Raw genomic sequence first — 20,145 nt, 5'->3', positions numbered from 1 at the left:
ATCTCTTTTTGTGTTTTGCATTTCAGGGCTTCCGTAGGCAAACGAAAAGAGGGGGGGGAGAAAAAAAAAAGAAAAAAAGTGACGAACTTAAATAAATTAGCCTCTCCTTAATTTTTATTTTATTTTTTTTCCTGTTTGCCTTTCAGGGCTTCCATAGTTTTATAAAAAAAACAAACAAACAAATACGGAGGAAGTCATACTTGGACCAGAAATGTTTTCTGTTTGCTTTGTGGGGCTTCCATAGAGCCCTGTAAGAGGAAAAAGAGTGGTGGAAAAAAACACTTTTTAAAAAAATAAAATGTATCTTTAAGGGCTTCCACAGTTTTAAAAAAGAAAAAAAATTGGAAAAAAAGTTCTGTTCATCCATTTTCCATCTTAAAGGAGAAAAGAAAGTTATTTGGCCACTTTTAGAAAATAAATTTTTTTTGTTCACCCTTCAGTTTTAAAGTGAATTTTTTTTTCTTTGTTTACCTCTCGGGGTTCCATACACTGTGAAAGGACAATGAAAAGTGGCTTTTTTTGGGGTTTTGTTTTTTGGCATCTTGGTGCTTCCGTAAAACAGTGTATGATGTAAAAATAATTAGTTAAGGGGAAAACTCAGTTATTACAGATGAAGTAAAAGATGTTTCCCACAGTGCTCATCATGCTGCACCACCTAACTCCGCCCAAACCGCTGCTGTAGTAAAGGTAAAATAACAGAGAAAATGAAGCTTTTTTTTTTTTCTGGTCGCAGCAGCAATTTGGAGACATTTTGCTGCCAGAACCTGAAACGCTGATATAATCCAATCTGAGGGCAGATGGCACCGGCTCCGTCCTCCTCTGATGGAGCTCCTCTTTGGCTCGCTGTTTAAGTAATTAAATGATTATTCCTGCTGAGCGCTGCCAGCGTTTCCACACTTTATGGAGATGAGTCGGACTCGACGTGCAAGCTTAGCAGATTGTGCTCCAGCTCTGCGGGACTTCCAGAGGAACCGACGCCGAGGTAAGACGCACCTCACTGCCTGTGAAAACGTCTCTTTTTAGGGTCAGATATCCTCCAGAGTCCAGCTGTTTACCTCACAGCTGCATTTTATTGATATTTCAGGGGAAGAATCGTGTTATTCTGATCATTTGGGTTTGTGTTCAGCTGTTTCTTCACATTAAAAAGTCAGTTTGAGCTTTTTAATCTACTGATTAACTCTTAATGTGTTTGTTGATGACTGATGACGATGATCTGAACTTTTTACACGAGTCTGAGATCATCTTCAGTAGCTGCAGCAGAATGCAATCTGAACTTTGATCAGGACATTCGTGGGTTTATGTTTCCCTGCAAGACCAAATAATTAAAGCTACAGCAGCTTAATTTATTAAAGTGTGACTGAAAGCTGTAAATCTGTCTGAAGAACTCAGTCGCTGCTTAAATGTCTTCATCAGCCAAACGGATTTCTGCTTCCAGCTGCAAACTTCCAGCCAACAGTGATACAGAAGTTACTGCATTTAGCAGGTTTAACACCAGCGAACGTTAAACATCAAATACAAACAGATTCATTCAGGCTATAAATCTGTCCAACTCTGGGTTTTATGGGATAAAAATTCATTTTCACCTGCTTTAAATCACTTCATTTTCAGTGAGAAACGAACAAAGATGGTTGTAATTTCACCTGCTCCTCAGCACGTGCACATTAGCTGTTAAATACAGATTCAAAGTTGCCATTTAAGTCCCAATATACAGTATGGTGCACTGAAACTGCCAAAATACAAAAATATCTAAATGGCTAAATGATGAAGTTTCTATGATAACAAATGCTAACTAACTAAAACATAACTACAATTATACAAAAACAATCGTATAAAATGTGTTTTGTGCTTTTTAATCAGCATTATTTTAAGCTTTGTTAATGTTTAATTTTATTTACATTTAGATTTTATTCATTTTAATTAGAATATATTTAATTTTTTACTTTACATCATATTTATCTATTCATTCCCTCCAAATGATTTATTTATTTTTGATTTCACCATAAATTTTTGTGATTTTATTTACGGATGTATTTACTTATTTGCATTTTCCTCTCCTTTTTATTTCCATTTTTCTTTTTCCATTTCTCCTAACTATGCAAATGGGGGGGCGGTCTCTGCGTAATTTGATTTGATATTTAAATATGCAAACGAGTTTTTTTTTTGCCTAATTTAATCGGGTGCTTAATTTTAGTGGCATTTATCATCATATAAACATCTTAATTTTGCAATTTGTATATAATTTTTGTCGTTATTTTTTATTCTGACCAGTTCTCCAGGCTGTAACATATAAAAAACATTAAAAGTCAGAAAGGTTTTTTCTTTACAATTATAAATATGACAGAGCAGATCCTGCAGATGATAAAATATCTCTGACGCTGTCGAAATTTTCAAATAATCATGAAACGCAACACATGTTGAAAATATTACTAATTTCCCATCTGCTCAACTGTTTAAGAATCAGAAAATACAACAAAGTTTGGAGATTTCAGGTTTTATTCTATTGTTAGTCGACATTATATTGAATTGTTTGTAAGTATGTTTACGGGCCTCGAAAGGGTAAACTTGGGGACCAATGAGGGAATATGTGACCCACAGAAGTCACAAAAAGCATCGTTAGCCAAATTAAACACAGCTCCACAGTTAAAGCTACATAACCTCCTGAACAGGAGAGGCTTTAACCTTTTTTGCTTACCCTAACCTTGAAATAGTCTATCAGCCGCAACGTTAAATTTAATTTCTGCATTTATTTTCTCACGAAGTGCTTAAAAAAGACTTGATATCGGACATAAAGCAGTAAGTCGTGTTAGTGAGCAGCTTCGTCTCTACGCAGTTTACTGTAAATATTCCAAAAACATCACATGATGCTTAAAAGGGAAACGGAGGAGTTGAAGCTTGGTAGTGTTTGAATATTAATGCCTGTCCTGCGGGGTAATTCTCTCAGTGGCGACATCTACAGCTCGGGTTGAAAACTGCAGCCAAAGTCACGATTAGCTCAAGAAATTATAAATAATCTAAAAGTGCTGCCGTATATTTTCTACAAATTAATTCTCGATGAAGAGTCTAAGACAGAGAACTATATGTAAAGACATCTGAGTTCTTGATGAGCATGGACGTTCAGTTGTTGTTACAGGAAGAGAAGAGATGCTGACTCAGCTGGTTCTGGGATGGACTGCCTTGCTGATCGGCCTCCCGCCGGCTGCCTCCTCTTTCACATCCAGTAAGTATCAACAACACTAAAAGATCCAGGTACTCGTGTCTAACTAACATTACGAAGTGTAATGAGTACTTTCTATAAACAACAGGAACAACTTCTTACTTTTGGTGTCCGTAAAACAAAACCCGAGTACAGAAGCTGGATTCAGTGCTGCTGAAGATGAGGCTGCATGTTTTCCATCTCTGCCCAGTGTGTCCCGACCGAGGCTGCAGCCTCGGTATCTGTCCTGAATAAGGCAGCAGCCTCGGTATCTGTCCTGAATAAGGCAGCAGCCTCGGTATCTGTCCTGAAAAGGCAGCAGCCTCGGTATCTATCCTGAATGAGGCAGCAGCCTCGGTATCTGTCCTGAAAAGGCAGCAGCCCCGGTATCTGTCCTGAATAAGGCAGCAGCCTCGGTATCTGTCCTGAATAAGGCAGCAGCCTCGGTATCTGTCCTGAAAAGGCAGCAGCCTCGGTATCTATCCTGAATGAGGCAGCAGCCTCGGTATCTGTCCTGAAAAGGCAGCAGCCCCGGTATCTGTCCTGAATAAGGCAGCAGCCTCGGTATCTGTCCTGAATAAGGCAGCAGCCTCGGTATCTGTCCTGAAAAGGCAGCAGCCTCGGTATCTATCCTGAATGAGGCAGCAGCCTCGGTATCTGTCCTGAAAAGGCAGCAGCCCCGGTATCTGTCCTGAATAAGGCAGCAGCCTCGGTATCTGTCCTGAATAAGGCTGCAGCCTCGGTATCTGTCCTGAATAAGGCAGCAGCCTCGGTATCTGTCCTGAAAAGGCAGCAGCCTCGGTATCTGTCCTGAAAAGGCAGCAGCCTCGGTATCTGTCCTGAATAAGGCAGCAGCCTCGGTATCTGTCCTGAAAAGGCAGCAGCCTCGGTATCTATCCTGAATGAGGCAGCAGCCTCGGTATCTGTCCTGAAAAGGCAGCAGCCCCGGTATCTGTCCTGAATAAGGCAGCAGCCTCGGTATCTGTCCTGAATAAGGCTGCAGCCTCGGTATCTGTCCTGAATAAGGCAGCAGCCTCGGTATCTGTCCTGAAAAGGCAGCAGCCTCGGTATCTGTCCTGAAAAGGCAGCAGCCTCGGTATCTGTCCTGAATAAGGCAGCAGCCTCGGTATCTGTCCTGAATGAGCCAGCAGCCTCTGTATCTGTCCTGAATGAGCCAGCAGCCTCGGTATCTGTCCTGAATGAGGCAGCAGCCTCGGTATCTGTCCTGAAAAGGCAGCAGCCCCGTTATCTGTCCTGAATAAGGCAGCAGCCTCGGTATCTGTCCTGAAAAGGCTGCAGCCTCGGTATCTGTCCTGAATAAGGCAGCAGCCTCGGTATCTGTCCTGAAAAGGCAGCAGCCTCGGTATCTGTCCTGAAAAGGCAGCAGCCTCGGTATCTGTCCTGAAAAGGCAGCAGCCTCTGTATCTGTCCTGAAAAGGCAGCAGCCTCGGTATCTGTCCTGAATAAGGCAGCAGCCTCTGTATCTGTCCTGAAAAGGCAGCAGCCCCGGTATCTGTCCTGAATAAGGCAGCAGCCTCGGTATCTGTCCTGAAAAGGCAGCAGCCTCGGTATCTGTCCTGAATAAGGCTGCAGCCTCGGTATCTGTCCTGAATAAGGCAGCAGCCTCGGTATCTGTCCTGAAAAGGCAGCAGCCTCGGTATCTGTCCTGAATAAGGCAGCAGCCTCGGTATCTGTCCTGAAAAGGCTGCAGCCTCGGTATCTGTCCTGAAAAGGCAGCAGCCCCGGTATCTGTCCTGAATAAGGCAGCAGCCTCGGTATCTGTCCTGAAAAGGCTGCAGCCTCGGTATCTGTCCTGAATAAGGCAGCAGCCTCGGTATCTGTCCTGAAAAGGCAGCAGCCTCGGTATCTGTCCTGAAAAGGCAGCAGCCTCTGTATCTGTCCTGAAAAGGCAGCAGCCTCTGTATCTGTCCTGAAAAGGCAGCAGCCTCGGTATCTGTCCTGAAAAGGCAGCAGCCTCGGTATCTGTCCTGAAAAGGCAGCAGCCTCGGTATCTGTCCTGAAAAGGCAGCAGCCTCTGTATCTGTCCTGAAAAGGCAGCAGCCTCGGTATCTGTCCTGAATAAGGCAGCAGCCTCTGTATCTGTCCTGAAAAGGCAGCAGCCCCGGTATCTGTCCTGAATAAGGCAGCAGCCTCGGTATCTGTCCTGAAAAGGCAGCAGCCTCGGTATCTGTCCTGAATAAGGCTGCAGCCTCGGTATCTGTCCTGAATAAGGCAGCAGCCTCGGTATCTGTCCTGAAAAGGCAGCAGCCTCGGTATCTGTCCTGAATAAGGCAGCAGCCTCGGTATCTGTCCTGAAAAGGCTGCAGCCTCGGTATCTGTCCTGAAAAGGCTGCAGCCTCGGTATCTGTCCTGAATAAGGCCGCAGCCTCGGTATCTGTCCTGAAAAGGCCGCAGCCTCGGTATCTGTCCTGAATAAGGCTGCAGCCTCGGTATCTGTCCTGAATAAGGCTGCAGCCTCGGTATCTGTCCTGAAAAGGCAGCAGCCTCGGTATCTGTCCTGAAAAGGCAGCAGCCTCGGTATCTGTCCTGAAAAGGCAGCAGCCTCGGTATCTGTCCTGAAAAGGCAGCAGCCTCGGTATCTGTCCTGAAAAGGCAGCAGCCTCGGTATCTGTCCTGAATAAGGCAGCAGCCTCGGTATCTGTCCTGAATAAGGCAGCAGCCTCGGTATCTGTCCTGAAAAGGCAGCAGCCTCGGTATCTGTCCTGAAAAGGCAGCAGCCTCTGTATCTGTCCTGAAAAGGCAGCAGCCTCGGTATCTGTCCTGAATAAGGCAGCAGCCTCTGTATCTGTCCTGAAAAGGCAGCAGCCCCGGTATCTGTCCTGAATAAGGCAGCAGCCTCGGTATCTGTCCTGAAAAGGCAGCAGCCTCGGTATCTGTCCTGAATAAGGCTGCAGCCTCGGTATCTGTCCTGAATAAGGCAGCAGCCTCGGTATCTGTCCTGAAAAGGCAGCAGCCTCGGTATCTGTCCTGAATAAGGCAGCAGCCTCGGTATCTGTCCTGAAAAGGCTGCAGCCTCGGTATCTGTCCTGAAAAGGCTGCAGCCTCGGTATCTGTCCTGAATAAGGCCGCAGCCTCGGTATCTGTCCTGAAAAGGCCGCAGCCTCTGTATCTGTCCTGAATAAGGCTGCAGCCTCGGTATCTGTCCTGAATAAGGCTGCAGCCTCGGTATCTGTCCTGAAAAGGCAGCAGCCTCGGTATCTGTCCTGAAAAGGCAGCAGCCTCGGTATCTGTCCTGAAAAGGCAGCAGCCTCGGTATCTGTCCTGAAAAGGCAGCAGCCTCGGTATCTGTCCTGAAAAGGCAGCAGCCTCGGTATCTGTCCTGAATAAGGCAGCAGCCTCGGTATCTGTCCTGAATAAGGCAGCAGCCTCGGTATCTGTCCTGAAAAGGCAGCAGCCTCGGTATCTGTCCTGAATAAGGCAGCAGCCTCGGTATCTGTCCTGAATAAGGCAGCAGCCTCGGTATCTGTCCTGAAAAGGCAGCAGCCTCGGTATCTGTCCTGAAAAGGCAGCAGCCTCGATATCTGTCCTGAAAAGGCAGCAGCCTCGGTATCTGTCCTGAAAAGGCAGCAGCCTCTGTATCTGTCCTGAAAAGGCAGCAGCCTCTGTATCTGTCCTGAAAAGGCAGCAGCCTCGGTATCTGTCCTGAATAAGGCAGCAGCCTCGGTATCTGTCCTGAAAAGACTGCAGCCTCGGTATCTGTCCTGAATAAGGCAGCAGCCTCGGTATCTGTCCTGAAAAGGCAGCAGCCTCGGTATCTGTCTTGAATAAGGCAGCAGCCTCGGTATCTGTCCTGAAAAGGCTGCAGCCTCGGTATCTGTCCTGAAAAGGCTGCAGCCTCGGTATCTGTCCTGAAAAGGCAGCAGCCTCGGTATCTGTCCTGAAAAGGCTGCAGCCTCGGTATCTGTCCTGAATAAGGCAGCAGCCTCGGTATCTGTCCTGAATAAGGCAGCAGCCTCGGTATCTGTCCTAAAAAAGGCTGCAGCCTCGGTATCTGTCCTGAAAAGGCTGCAGCCTCGGTATCTGTCCTGAAAAGGCAGCAGCCCCGGTATCTGTCCTGAATAAGGCAGCAGCCTCGGTATCTGTCCTGAAAAGACTGCAGCCTCGGTATCTGTCCTGAATAAGGCAGCAGCCTCGGTATCTGTCCTGAATAAGGCAGCAGCCTCGGTATCTGTCCTGAAAAGGCAGCAGCCTCGGTATCTGTCCTGAATAAGGCAGCAGCCTCGGTATCTGTCCTGAAAAGGCTGCAGCCTCGGTATCTGTCCTGAATAAGGCAGCAGCCTCGGTATCTGTCCTGAAAAGGCAGCAGCCTCGGTATCTGTCCTGAAAAGGCTGCAGCCTCGGTATCTGTCCTGAAAAGGCAGCAGCCTCGGTATCTGTCCTGAATAAGGCAGCAGCCTCGGTATCTGTCCTGAATAAGGCAGCAGCCTCGGTATCTGTCCTAAAAAAGGCAGCAGCCTCGGTATCTGTCCTAAAAAAGGCAGCAGCCTCTGTATCTGTCCTAAAAAAGGCAGCAGCCTCGGTATCTGTCCTGAATAAGGCAGCAGCCTCGGTATCTGTTCATCAGGAGTTCAGATCTGAAGCTGCAGGAACTCTGCTGGTCCTCAGTCGACATGGACCCTCCTCCTGACATTCCTGCTGATTCTTCAACACATTTGTCTTCCTCCACTTCTCTCGGAGAAGAAAATTAGAGGAAGACAAATGTCTCTGAGCAGGAGACCGATGCGGAACAGCAACTCATCAGGACTTCTAACACAACTCGTGTCCAACTGTTGTCCGTCTGCAGGATTTCCATCGAGCAGAGGCGGCAGGTGGTCTGCTCGGAGATGTGAAGTCTTCATCCCCCCTCCTCTTCCTCCTCCTATGTTTCCTCCAATCAAACACAAAGTGGAGCTGATGGTGACGACTTCTGTTTGTTTGTCCTCCCACAAAAGATCACACATCACAAAAGCATTCAGGACATCAAGCCGACTTGTGTTTGACTTTTCAGGTCGATATAACGGAAGCCATTACAGGACCTAAAGGGGAAAATGTGAGTCAAATTCTCCTCTTATTTACGTATTTGTTTATACCGACGGGCCCTAATATTGTGACGCCCACCTAATATGGAATGGGTCCCCCTTTGGTAGCCTTTATTTATAAAGCGCCAAATCACAACAAATGTCATCCATGTAAAGACACTTCAAAGATTCATTGTAATCATCCAATAAAGAATGTACTATTAACACGGTAGCTGCTGTTTTCAGTTCACTTCCTGATGTTTGTCTCAACAGGGCTGCAGAGGAGCCAGAGGACCGAAGGTGAAGAATAGCACAAGTCATTAAATGTTTTCAGACGGGTAGAGATTATAGATGATAGTTTGTAAAAATGTGTATATTTCAGGGTCGACCTGGTGTGACGGGGCCAGAAGGAGAACCAGGACCACAAGGTACCCTGGGACAGCCCGGTCAAAAGGTAACGGTCTCTAACTGGAGCTAACCGGTTTTCCAACGTGTACGTAAGCAGTTTGTTTTTAGTGAGAGGAACAAAAACAAGATAAAAGCCTTTAAAACAGGGCAGTTGGTAAGCTTTACCATGTAGCCAAGAAGGAAGCGGAACAGCCGAGTCACCGAAAGCATCAAAAACCAAATCTGAAAGACTTTAGCTATGAATCGACCTCATGATTGAGGTTTAAACAACTACATCACCGCCCAAAATCATTCTGGTACGCACAAAAATTGTAATACTTCGAGAATCAGTCGTTTCTCCTCTGCCATCTTTCCTTCGTCTGGAGTGCAGTGCATTCTGGGATACTTGGCTACACCCCGGCGTCACCTCTCAGCCGGCACGCCGATGTTTCCCCAGTGGCCACTCGTGGTATTGCGACAAAAAATCCCCTGTGGCCCAAAAAGCATTTTTCCCACAGACTGCAGTAGTAAAAGAGATGCCTGTAAAACTGTTCACAGGACGCCTCCAGCTGCAATCGCTGTTATTTACTAATCTTTGTATTCTATATTTTTAAGTCATTTTTATCTGTCAAAAAGTTTTCTAACGGCCAGAAAAGTCTCTTTTCCCAGCGTGACGTCACAGCTGTGTACGTGCACTGTGATGTGTACCTACGTGCACGTCCTCATCGCCCCGAAGCATGATGGGAGGCCCCAAAGCATCATGGGGGGTGACTCTACTGCGCATCCTCTATGGGCCGCATAACGCGGAAGTAAAACCCAGATGTCAGAAACTTTTTCGGCGTATGCGCCAGGCGAGCGACTCCATTGAAATCAACGGCGGCCATTTTGCGGTCCGTTATCCAGATGATATAATACATCCATGCTCCAAGCCCACACAAGTTGCCCCAAGATGGATCCTCCGTAAAATGGGCGGGGCAAGAACTCACCCCGCATACTTTGAATTAGTATTAGTACTTGGGTTCTGATTGGTCTGATTAGGCTCCGCCCACCTTTCTGTTACAGCTCTGTTGAAATTCAAAATCCTGAGGAAGCATTTCATTGGACGCAAAGTTAGGAGAGCAAAGCGCTTTCCAAGACGTCACAAACTTTAAAATACAGATAAGAACAAATACAGAAGTTCTTTTTTAACATTGTTGGACAGCATGAGCTTGTTTTAGGTCATATTTTAACGTAAGAACCTTTCACTTTAATTAGAATTTATGCTTTTTTTTAAAGAAGTTTTGGGAAGATTTTTTAGATGTGAACTATCGGCAAACTGAATATAAAAGTACTTGATCTGTTTTCATGGGGAATTTCATTCTTTGATATGAAAACGTGACATGAAACCACTTATTTAATGTTTGTTGACCGGAGCTCATGCATCGATGTGTCCGCAGGGAGAGAAGGGCAACAGAGGCTGGAGAGGTCTGTACGGAGACATCGGAACTCCTGGGATGATAAAGGTACAGCTGCATCCATTCAGATCTTAAGAGACTCATCATTGCGTTGGTAAAGGGTTCTGGCCGGGTAATTTATCTTTCATCAGTTTAACAGAGAGAACAAAGATGATGCTGTATGATTCAAAGACGCATTGAATGTACCGATGTAACCGATAATGAGAAATGTTTACATGATTTTCTGCAGAGATTTCTGTCGTCCAGGTCATGATAATCCAAAGAAAATGTAAAGAAGTGGTTTACGTCTCATCAGAAATGTTTCTTCAGCTCTGACTGGTGAAGAGTTTCAGACTTAAGATGAATTAATGGTGACTCATTCACAAATCTCTGACGTAAATCTGGTCATCTGCACCAGTTTACGATGGTGCGTCAGCTCCATCTGTGGCCCAAAAATCTCTAATCATGACTGAATGTGAGACTGGATCAACCCCCATTCAAGAAAAAAGAGTAAAGGACCAGATGAAGCTGAAGAATAAGATGGGACACTTGTTTTGAGGATGGGTTCATGGATCGGTGATGCACATGTGACTAAAGTGGCCCAGTTTCAGGCCGGAACCCGAACTCTTTCAGCTGGGGTCTGACCAGAGGTGGGTAGAGTAGCCAAAAATTATACTCAAGTAAAAGTACTGTTACTTCAGAATAATATGACTCAAGTAAAAGTAAAAAGTAGTCATCCAAATAATTATGAGTAACGTCTGATTTATTTGTTAACACAAGCATTCAATCAGACAGACAAAAATACTAAATAATCATCTTTAGGAAAATTAGAGTTCATCCAATTGATAAAATTAAAATGAATTTATTACAAAATAGCTTAAATTAAAATAATCCAGGTAAATTCAAGAACTTCAATAAAAGATAAAAGAGACTTAGGAAATGTGTAAAACATATGTAACCCATATGTAACCTAAAAAACAAACATTCACCTATCCATGGGGGAAAAACGAGTTTAGGAAACTTAGCGCTACATGTTTCCTCAAGTTAGATGTTGAGTTTCTGCTGAAATGTGCGTTTGTTTTGGTTGACACAGAAGACACATAATGTAGCTGCTGTTTCTCACTCTTTGTAAGGTAAACATGCTTTCAGTATGAGGCCTCGTCTGCGTCTTCATTTCCCACCGTTGGTTCTGACATTTTTCATCTGTTTCTTTGTTTGTTTGCTACGACTGCTAATGCTAAAGCTAACCCGTCCCGCCGCTGAGATCGAGTACGGTCACGTGACCAGACCGCACGGCTGCGTCTGATTGGTGGAACACAGTCAGGTGGTAGAGCCATTGGCGGAAGTCTCTCTCTCTGTCAGAATAAAACATTAAAATGAGGCGTACGCGGGGGGATAAAAATAATGAGGCGTAGAATACCAAAGAGGTAAGAAGAAAAGTAACCAGCTCATTGTAGCCTAATGTAGCGGAGTAAGAGGACAGTTTCTGCTGCACACATCTACTCAAGGAAAAGTAAAAAGTATAGAGATTTAAAACTACTCCTAGAAGTATAATGCTTTCAAAAACTTACTCAAGTAAATGTAACTCGTTACCACACACCTCTGGATCTGAAACATCTTCTATTCCAGCAATCTGCCCGTTTTTCTTAACTTCTCAACGTTAAAGTGTTGCATCGTCTGCTGTACTGTGTGTGTTTGCAGGGCAGTAAGGGACCCAAAGGATCCAGGGTGAGTAACGCCTTACTTTGGTTTGCTTAACTCTTCCTGTTCTGCTCGTTTCTGAGTTCACGCCTATCGATCTTTTAGGGCCATAAAGGTATGAAAGGATACCGAGGCCTGGCTGGAGAGAAGGTGAGGAACCCTTTCCTTTTTCTTTGTTTGTTTCTGGGTTGAAGCGTCGGAACTGATCCGGATGTGTGTGTCTGCAGGCTCAGCGTGGCATCCCTGGGATGTCGGGACAGAAGGTAAAACAGCGGCTGAGGCACTTGGGATAGAAACTGTGGATGTGCAGAAGCTGTGAGGGTGCATGTGTGGTGTTTCAGGGCGACCCGGGTCAGCGAGGCGACGCCGGTCCGAGGGGGGAGCAGGGACCCAGAGGGAAGCTGGGAGCCAGAGGACACATGGTAAATATACACAGATGTTCTACAGGGGAACTGGTCCTTTCATCATTAATGGGAGAAGAAGATTAAAAGGCTGCAGTCTGGAGCTCTGCTTACCCTGAAAATCTCCTAATTTGGGTTAAAGAGATCAGGTTGATGTCAAAATATTGTTGTTTGTGTGCCTGAGAACCAGCCAAAAGTTTCCATCAAGCTATCATTAATGGTATAAATGTGTGCAGGGGTTGGGGGGATCTGATGGGCTCACGGGACAGCAGGGACATCCTGGTCCGGCAGGACTGCCCGGTCTAACCGGAGAGCCTGGACGACCTGGACAAGGTTTGTGACCAGATGGCAGTTACAGTGCAAGTTCTGTTAAAAACGGTGAAATTCTTCTTTAATCCTGTTAACACAAGTTAATCATCCATGGCGCAGATTAAAAAAAGGTAAAAACCCTACAAACATCTGGCTTTTGATTGTATCTGAAAAGAGTTGCATGTTTATGCATTTAGCTTTTATCCAAAGAGACTTACAATTGAAAAATATATAACATTACAGCTAATATCAAAGCTAACAATAAGCTACATAGAAGGAAACCACAAGTCAGAGGCTGTGTTCGAAACCGCATACTACATACTTGCAAACTGATCGATCAGACGGTATGCAGAGCTTTTACCCACAATGCATTTCGCTCCTGCCCGAGCCGAAATCAGCCGGCCTGAAGCTGATTTCTCTTAAGCTCTAAACTCTGTAAACTTTAGCAACATTTGAAACATTTTCAGGTGAGAAAGTAGTCGTTTAAATCAAATCAAATTTATTTATGTAGCACATTTCATGTACAGAACAGTTCAAAGTGCTTCACATAAAATAAAAGCATTGCAGCAGGGAGTGTAAGAAGCATTAAAAATACATAAAAGAATATAAAGAGAAACAAATAAAATAATTTAAATGAATTTAAAAACAAGCAACAGTCCAGATAAGTTCAAAGATATCGTGCAGATTTCGTGCATAGACACATGAGAACAGAAATGTCTTTAACCTGGATTTAAAAATGTCTCCATTTGGTGAAAGTTTAATCTCCACTGGCAGTTTGTTCCACTTGTTTGCAGCATAACAGCTAAATGCTGCTTCTCCATGTTTAGTCTGGACTCTGGACTGGACTCTGGTTTAGATCCCCAACGTGTTGTAAACCTGACAAAATACCAGCTGTTTACAGTTTTGTTCCCACGAATTCGGCGCTACTAAAGCTAGCCGCAGTGAGCAATGCACTTCCGGTTATTTTCACAAAATAAAATACCCGTTGCCTTTTATCATAGGGAAAGCCATTACCATACAATTGGTGCTTTTGTTTTGAAAACAGGAAGTGAACCTACCCTCGTTGTAGCTAGCTTGAAACTGCCGTTTTGGCAGGAATTGACGATCGGCGACGTCACGTTACGTTGCATCTTGGGTAGTTTGAGTATAAGTAGTAACCTCATGATGCATACCCAACATTTCGGAGAATCTAGTATGCATCCGGGAACTTTTCGCTTACTAAAACTCGCATACTGACTCTAAAAGTTAGTAGGAGAAGTATGCGGTTTCGAACACAGTCAGAATTTGTCAGAAGTGACAGTGTAGCGATAGAGTGCAGGTATAGAGGGAAGTACAGGGTCAGTGCAGGATAGGAGATGCTCTCTGAAGAGCTGGAGGGTCTTCAGGAGCTTCTTGAAGACATTCAGGGACGCCCCTGTTCTGGTAGCGCTCGGCAGGTCATTACACCATCTTGAAATGACACATGAACAGAGTCTGGATTGTCTTCAGCGTGGTGTAGGCACTGCTAGACGACCGGAGTGACGAGTCGTGACGTAAGCCTTTGTGAGAGCATTCAAGAAGATTGGAGCTGTTCCATTAAGCACTCTGTAGGCTAACATCAGTGACTTGAATTAGATGCGGGCGGCTAAGGTTAGCCAGTGGAGCTCAATGAACAGAGGGGGGACGTGTGCCCTGATCTTTCTTATGTTTAACAAAGCGAAGCGGCGCTATCAAGCGGCGGAGGTAACATGATATTTAAAGGTCAGCTGGTCATCAATCATGACACCCAAGTTTCCAGCTACCTTTGATGGAGAAAGAGATGGGGATTCAGTTTGGATGCAGATGCTGGGGTGTACGGTTGGTTTGGCTGGGAAGACGAGCAGTTCAGTTTTAGAGAGGTTCAGTTGGAGGTGATGGGCTTTCACCCATGTTGATATGTCAGAGAGACAGTCTGAGATCTGTGTGGTCGTCAGGTGGGAATGACAGATAGAGCCGGGTATCGTCAGCATAACTTTGGTATGAGAAGCCATGTGATGGGATGATCTGGCCCAGTGAGGTGGTGGATATGGCAAAGAGAAGAGGTCCCAGTACTCTCTTTGAATCAGAATTTCTAAGCTTTAGTTCTCAGCTGCACATGGATGCTGCGCTCATGGCTGCGAGAGTGGGAACACCCTTCTTTTCTTCACAGAAACACGTTTACTCATCGTTTCGTAATGGGTTGAATTAGAACATAAACTTCTCTTTGATTCAATCACCCTGTCAGTGGGAAGTAAAAACTCAGGTTTAACTGGAAGAAACCTGTTAAAGAGGGACAACGAGCACCGTAACGGCCGGCCTGGGACACCAAACGCAACCAAGAGTCGATGGAAGGAATTGACCCACACTCGACGGAAAACTTAAGGAAGGCCTGGGATTCTGACCTTGGAGTAGTTTTCAGAGATGATCAGTGGAAGTCCGTCTTAAATCTGATACATACATCATCTACATCTGCTAAACACGGCCTAATCCAACTGAAAGTCGTACACAGAGTTCACTTTATCAAGGCCAGGTTGGCGAAGATTTATCCAAAACTTGACCCATTATGCCCCCGATGTAGGGGTCAACCTGCAGATTTAATGCGTATCTTCTGGCTATGTCCGAACCTTTCTACCTTTTGGTAGTATAATTAAAGCTCTCAATTAGATCCCGACCCGATTTGTGCCCTCTTTGGAACATCTGAGGAATCTCGAGCTGCCCTACCGACTAAAGCCTATGTTGTCATTGCTTTCACTTACACTCCTTTTCAAATGGAAGCAACACACACCTCCATCCTTTTCTCACTGGGTCAAAGATATCATGTACTTCTTAAAGTTAGGAAAAAAATCAAGTACACACTTAAAGGATCCTCCCAATCATTTCTCAAGGTACGGAGGCCCTTTCTTGATTATTATGACTCCTTACAAGGACCCCTTGATAATGAGTAGACTTGAACATATACATGGAACTTCCCCCTTCTATTACTTCAGGTTTGTGTAAATTTTATTTATAGAGCACAATTCGTACACAAGGTAATTCAAAGTGCTTTACAGCTACATAAAATCACAAGAAGGCAATAAAATCATAAAAAAATAATAATTAAAAATAAATAATTAAATAAAAATAAAAAACCCATTCAACATAACCATTAATTCATTCATTTAAGAAGGGGTGGGGTAAGAAGGATAGGGTGAACTCAATCGGCCAATGTAACTGATGAACATTGTACCCTGTGTTTTGGAAATTACTGTGTAAATGGAATTAACATGTACATGTGCTGTATTCTTGTGGGGTAAAAATTTCCAGAAAATCAATAAAACATATTAAAAAAAATAAATAAATAAAAAAAAAAAAAAAAAAAAATGGAGCGAGCGGGGCTTGATGAGTAATAATGGGGTGTGTTGTTGCAGTGTCCGTCCTGCCAGGTCTGCAGGGAGACTCGGGACGTCGAGGACCATCAGCCAGCTGCAGCTGCTCACAGGTTCAAACTCCACAGAGACTCCAGGACAGAGTCCAGACGGTCAGTGTGGCGTGAACATCTGTCCTCGCTCATCAGAGCCGTCCCAGCCGACTCTGTTCAGCTCCATGTGCTGCTTCTCTGTCTGCTCACACTGTAAATCGGTTGTTTTCTTTTTCCACGTCAGATCTTTGTTGCAGGTGGAGAGAAAGAGATGAGACGGCTTCGGGCGGAGAACGTGATGGTGCTCCGTACAGACAGGAGAGCTCTGTACCTCTACACTGAGTCCCAGTGGATCAACGTGCTGGTAAAAAAAAAAAAACACCCAACACAATTGTTTCAGGTAGAAACGACGCGCTGCCTGATGGCTCTGAGAACCAGAAGCAGTTTCTTTTTCTGGGGTGAGATGCCTCTTTTCTTCTAGGATCCAGGAATAGTGGCTTGGATAGCTAAATATTTAATGTTTTGTCCGGTCAACTTCATTTGATTTGATAATATCTTAATATTTACACATCTCAGACCGACAACATCTGATAAAACAAAAAAATCAAAGCTACCAATGATGTAAAAAAGAAATAAAGATGTTAACTAAACAGGTGATTTTAACCAGAAAAGCACATTCTGCACACGTTCCAAAGGCTGAGGAAGAAGAGGGTACGGGTGCTGGACTGGCCTGTCCTATAGCATGAAGTATATAAACTAGGGCTGGGCAACGATTAAAATGTTTAATCTAATTAATCACATGATTTCCCTGATTAATCACGATTAATCGCATTTGTACGCAGAATCCAAAAATGAATCCAAAAGTAGTGTATAGCTTTTAGCATTTAGCTTTATTTTAAATGTGCTGCCATATGAATGAAAGTGCCATAACATTTGTTGTGCAAACACACTTTTAACATCAGCATCTTCCTGTAGTTTTTATGTAGAAGCCTCGCTCCACTGTCTGTTTCCTTGAATGACTTGCTGCTATCAGTTGTGTGTTTTGCCTTTAAGTGATATTTTAGACTGGAACTACTACGCTGAGAAGACAATTCAACTTGGCAGAGTTTACAGATGACTTTGGTTCTGTCGACTCCGCCGTCTGGAAGAACTTTAAAATGAAAATGGCCGAGTAAAAGTTCCGTACCCTTCTCCATGTTTGGTGGATCCGCCGATTACTTTCTTTTCCTGTTCCACAGCAGACAGCAGCAGACTTTTACAAAATAAAAGCCTGTGAGCAACAAACTTTTACAAAATAAAAGCCTGCGAGCGACAGACTTTTACAAAATAAAAGCCTGTGAGCAACAAACTTTTACAAAATAAAAGCCTGCGAGCGACAGACTTTTACAAAATAAAAGCCTGTGAGCAACAAACTTTTACAAAATAAAAGCCTGCGAGCGACAGACTTTTACAAAATAAAAGCCTGCGAGCAACAAACTTTTACAAAATAAAAGCCTGTGAGCAACAGACTTTTACAAAATAAAAGCCTGTGAGCAACAAACTTTTACAAAATAAAAGCCTGTGAGCAACAGGCTTTTACAAAATAAAAGCCTGTGAGCATCAGACTTTTACAAAATAAAAGCCTGTGAGCAACAGACTTTTACAAAATAAAAGCCTTGAGCAACAGACTTTTACAAAATAAAAGCCTGTGAGCAACAGACTTTTACAAAATAAAAGCCTGTGAGCATCAGACTTTTACAAAATAAAAGCCTTTGAGCATCAGACTTTTACAAAATAAAAGCCTTGAGCAACAGACTTTTACAAAATAAAAGCCTGTGAGAAACAGACTTTTACAAAATAAAAGCCTGTGAGCAACAGACTTTTACAAAATAAAAGCCTGTGAGCATCAGATTTTTACAAAATAAAAGCCTGTGAGCGACAGACTTTTACAAAATAAAAGCCTGTGAGCGACAGACTTTTACAAAATAAAAGCCTGTGAGCGACAGACTTTTACAAAATAAAAGCCTGTGAGCGACAGACTTTTACAAAATAAAAGCCTGTGAGCAACAGGCTTTTACAATAATAAAACCTTTAATGTGATAAAATATTTATCGGCGTTAAATAATTAGCGATTTAACGCGTTATTTTCGCCCTAATATTAACAAATGAAGGGAAGTTGATGAGATACATTAAATATCTGGGGTTCAAACTATCTGGAAGGAAATAAAAGTAAAAGAAAATGTTGGAACGGATGCATTATTTAGATATGCATTTCCATCCCACTCCAGTTTTTTCTGATTTGGTCCATCCATTTAATCCATCTAAAGCCTGCAGTTACCTGTTTATGACCTGCAGCGTCGGTGCTGAAACGATAATAATAATTAATACTAACAAGCCCTAATTACAGTATCATCACCCTTTTTTCTTTCTGTGTGCTGTTCTACTTCCTCTTCGGAGCAGGAGGACCGCAGAGACCGCCCGGACTCCAGCGGTTAACCAGATCCCGCCGCCGCTGTGAGCTGCTTCTGTCTTCCTGCAGCAGTTTTTGGTCCTGATTAAAGATTTCTGCTCACCCTGCACTCACTAAAACGGACCCTTACTGTGTTATTATTACCTCTGATGTTCTGCTCGTCTAAAAATGTTTACATCATAAATGTAGAACACAATGTGCTGCTACAAAGACACGAATAAAAATCTGATTAACCCCTCAGTTTGATTTCAGAACCAAGTTTATGGGGGAAAAAACGTCTGTTTGCTGTAAAAAGGAAACGAGGCGGTTCAGTTTTCACTGATTTCAGTGCTGAAACTTGACTTATAACATTTGAACATGCGTGTCCTCTACTGGCAGTAAAGACGGGACACAGAAATCATAGTAAACCTAAATATGGGCTTAAATTTGTCTCAAAACTAACTGCAAATGCACAGAGTTTATGGGATCAAATAAGGGTCAGAAAGACTTTTCACTTGTATGATGTTCACATGTGTCACAAAGTTTTGAAGTTATAATAAACGTTATAAAAAAAGTAAAAATATTTTGTGCATGTGTAAAACTAAATCCGATGGACACACAAATGCGACCCTGAAGTTATGAGTGTACAAAACTCAAATTAGAAGCACGAATTTTGACCCTTTTTTTACGCCTGCGTGAACAGCCAATCAGCACGTTGCTTACTGACTTGCCACTTCGGTCTGCACAGCAGGCAGTGATACGAAGGGAGAGGAAATAGGGCCAAGAGATTGTGAGGTCTGACTTTTTCCTGGAGAACGATTTTGTGAACGCATACATCACATTACGGTCATTCTGCAGACGCTTTTATCCAAAGGGACTTACAATAAGTGTGTTCCACATCGGTAGGCAAAAGAACTTCAGGTCACAAGAAATCATAAGTGCATTTCCTTCCAAAACCAAACAGCTAAGAGCATAACTAGTGCTAGAGTAGGTGCAGTAAGTTAGGTACCGAGACAGATGGGAAGACAATTTAGGAAACGAATAAGTGCATACATACATTTTTTTTTACATACATTTGTATGTGTTGTTTTACATACATTTGTGTGTGTTCTTTTTACATACATTTGTATGTATTTTTTTTCATACATTTGTATGTGTTTTTTTTACATACATTTGTATGTGTTTTTACATACATTTGTATGTGTTTTTTTTACATACATTTGTATGTTTTTTTACATACATTTGTATGTGTTTTTTACATACATTTGTATGTGTTCTTTTACATACATTTGTATGTGTTTTTTTACATACATTTGTATGTTCTTTTTACATACATTTGTATGTGTTTTTTTTTACATACATTTGTATGTGTTTTTTTTACATACATTTGTATGTGTTCTTTTTACATACATTTGTATGTGTTCTTTTTACATACATTTGTGGTTTTTTACATACATTTGTATGTTCTTTTTACATACATTTGTGTTTTTTATATACATTTGTATGTGTTCTTTTTATATACATTTGTATGTGTTCTTTTTACATACATTTGTGTGTGTTCTTTTTAAATACATTTGTATGTGTTTTTTACATACATTTGTATGTGTTTTTTTACATACATTTGTATGTGTTTTTTTACATACATTTGTATGTGTTCTTTTTACATATATTTGTATGTGTTTTTTTACATACATTTGTGTGTATTCTTTTTACATATATTTGTATGTGTTCTTTTTACATACATTTGTATGTGGTTTTTTTACATAGATTTGTATGTTCTTTTTACATACATTTGTGTTTTTTATATACATTTGTATGTGTTCTTTTTACATACATTTGTGTGTGTTCTTTTTAAATACATTTGTATGTGTTCTTTTTACA

General features: G+C 42.8%; 1 protein-coding gene across 1 annotated transcript; it reads left to right on the top strand.

Annotated features, from left to right (window-relative positions):
- Window positions 1-906: 906 nt before the first annotated feature.
- LOC142396047 (uncharacterized) lies at window positions 907-18,806 on the top strand. Its single transcript, XM_075478589.1, has 15 exons — window positions 907-982; window positions 3,131-3,217; window positions 7,998-8,110; window positions 8,202-8,243; window positions 8,485-8,511; window positions 8,594-8,665; window positions 10,035-10,100; window positions 11,733-11,759; window positions 11,838-11,882; window positions 11,960-11,995; window positions 12,074-12,154; window positions 12,370-12,466; window positions 15,847-15,956; window positions 16,081-16,200; window positions 18,276-18,806. Exons 1-15 carry the CDS (start codon window positions 907-909, stop codon window positions 18,309-18,311), a joined length of 1,035 nt encoding a protein of 344 aa, XP_075334704.1. The 3' UTR covers window positions 18,312-18,806.
- The last annotated feature ends 1,339 nt before the right edge of the window (window positions 18,807-20,145 follow it).

This window comes from Odontesthes bonariensis, chromosome 12, assembly GCF_027942865.1.
Source record: "Odontesthes bonariensis isolate fOdoBon6 chromosome 12, fOdoBon6.hap1, whole genome shotgun sequence".
In the NCBI taxonomy this organism is placed as follows: domain Eukaryota; kingdom Metazoa; phylum Chordata; class Actinopteri; order Atheriniformes; family Atherinopsidae; genus Odontesthes; species Odontesthes bonariensis.
Note: the sequence above shows the minus strand (reverse complement) of the source record. Positions and strands in the feature narration are given on the sequence as shown.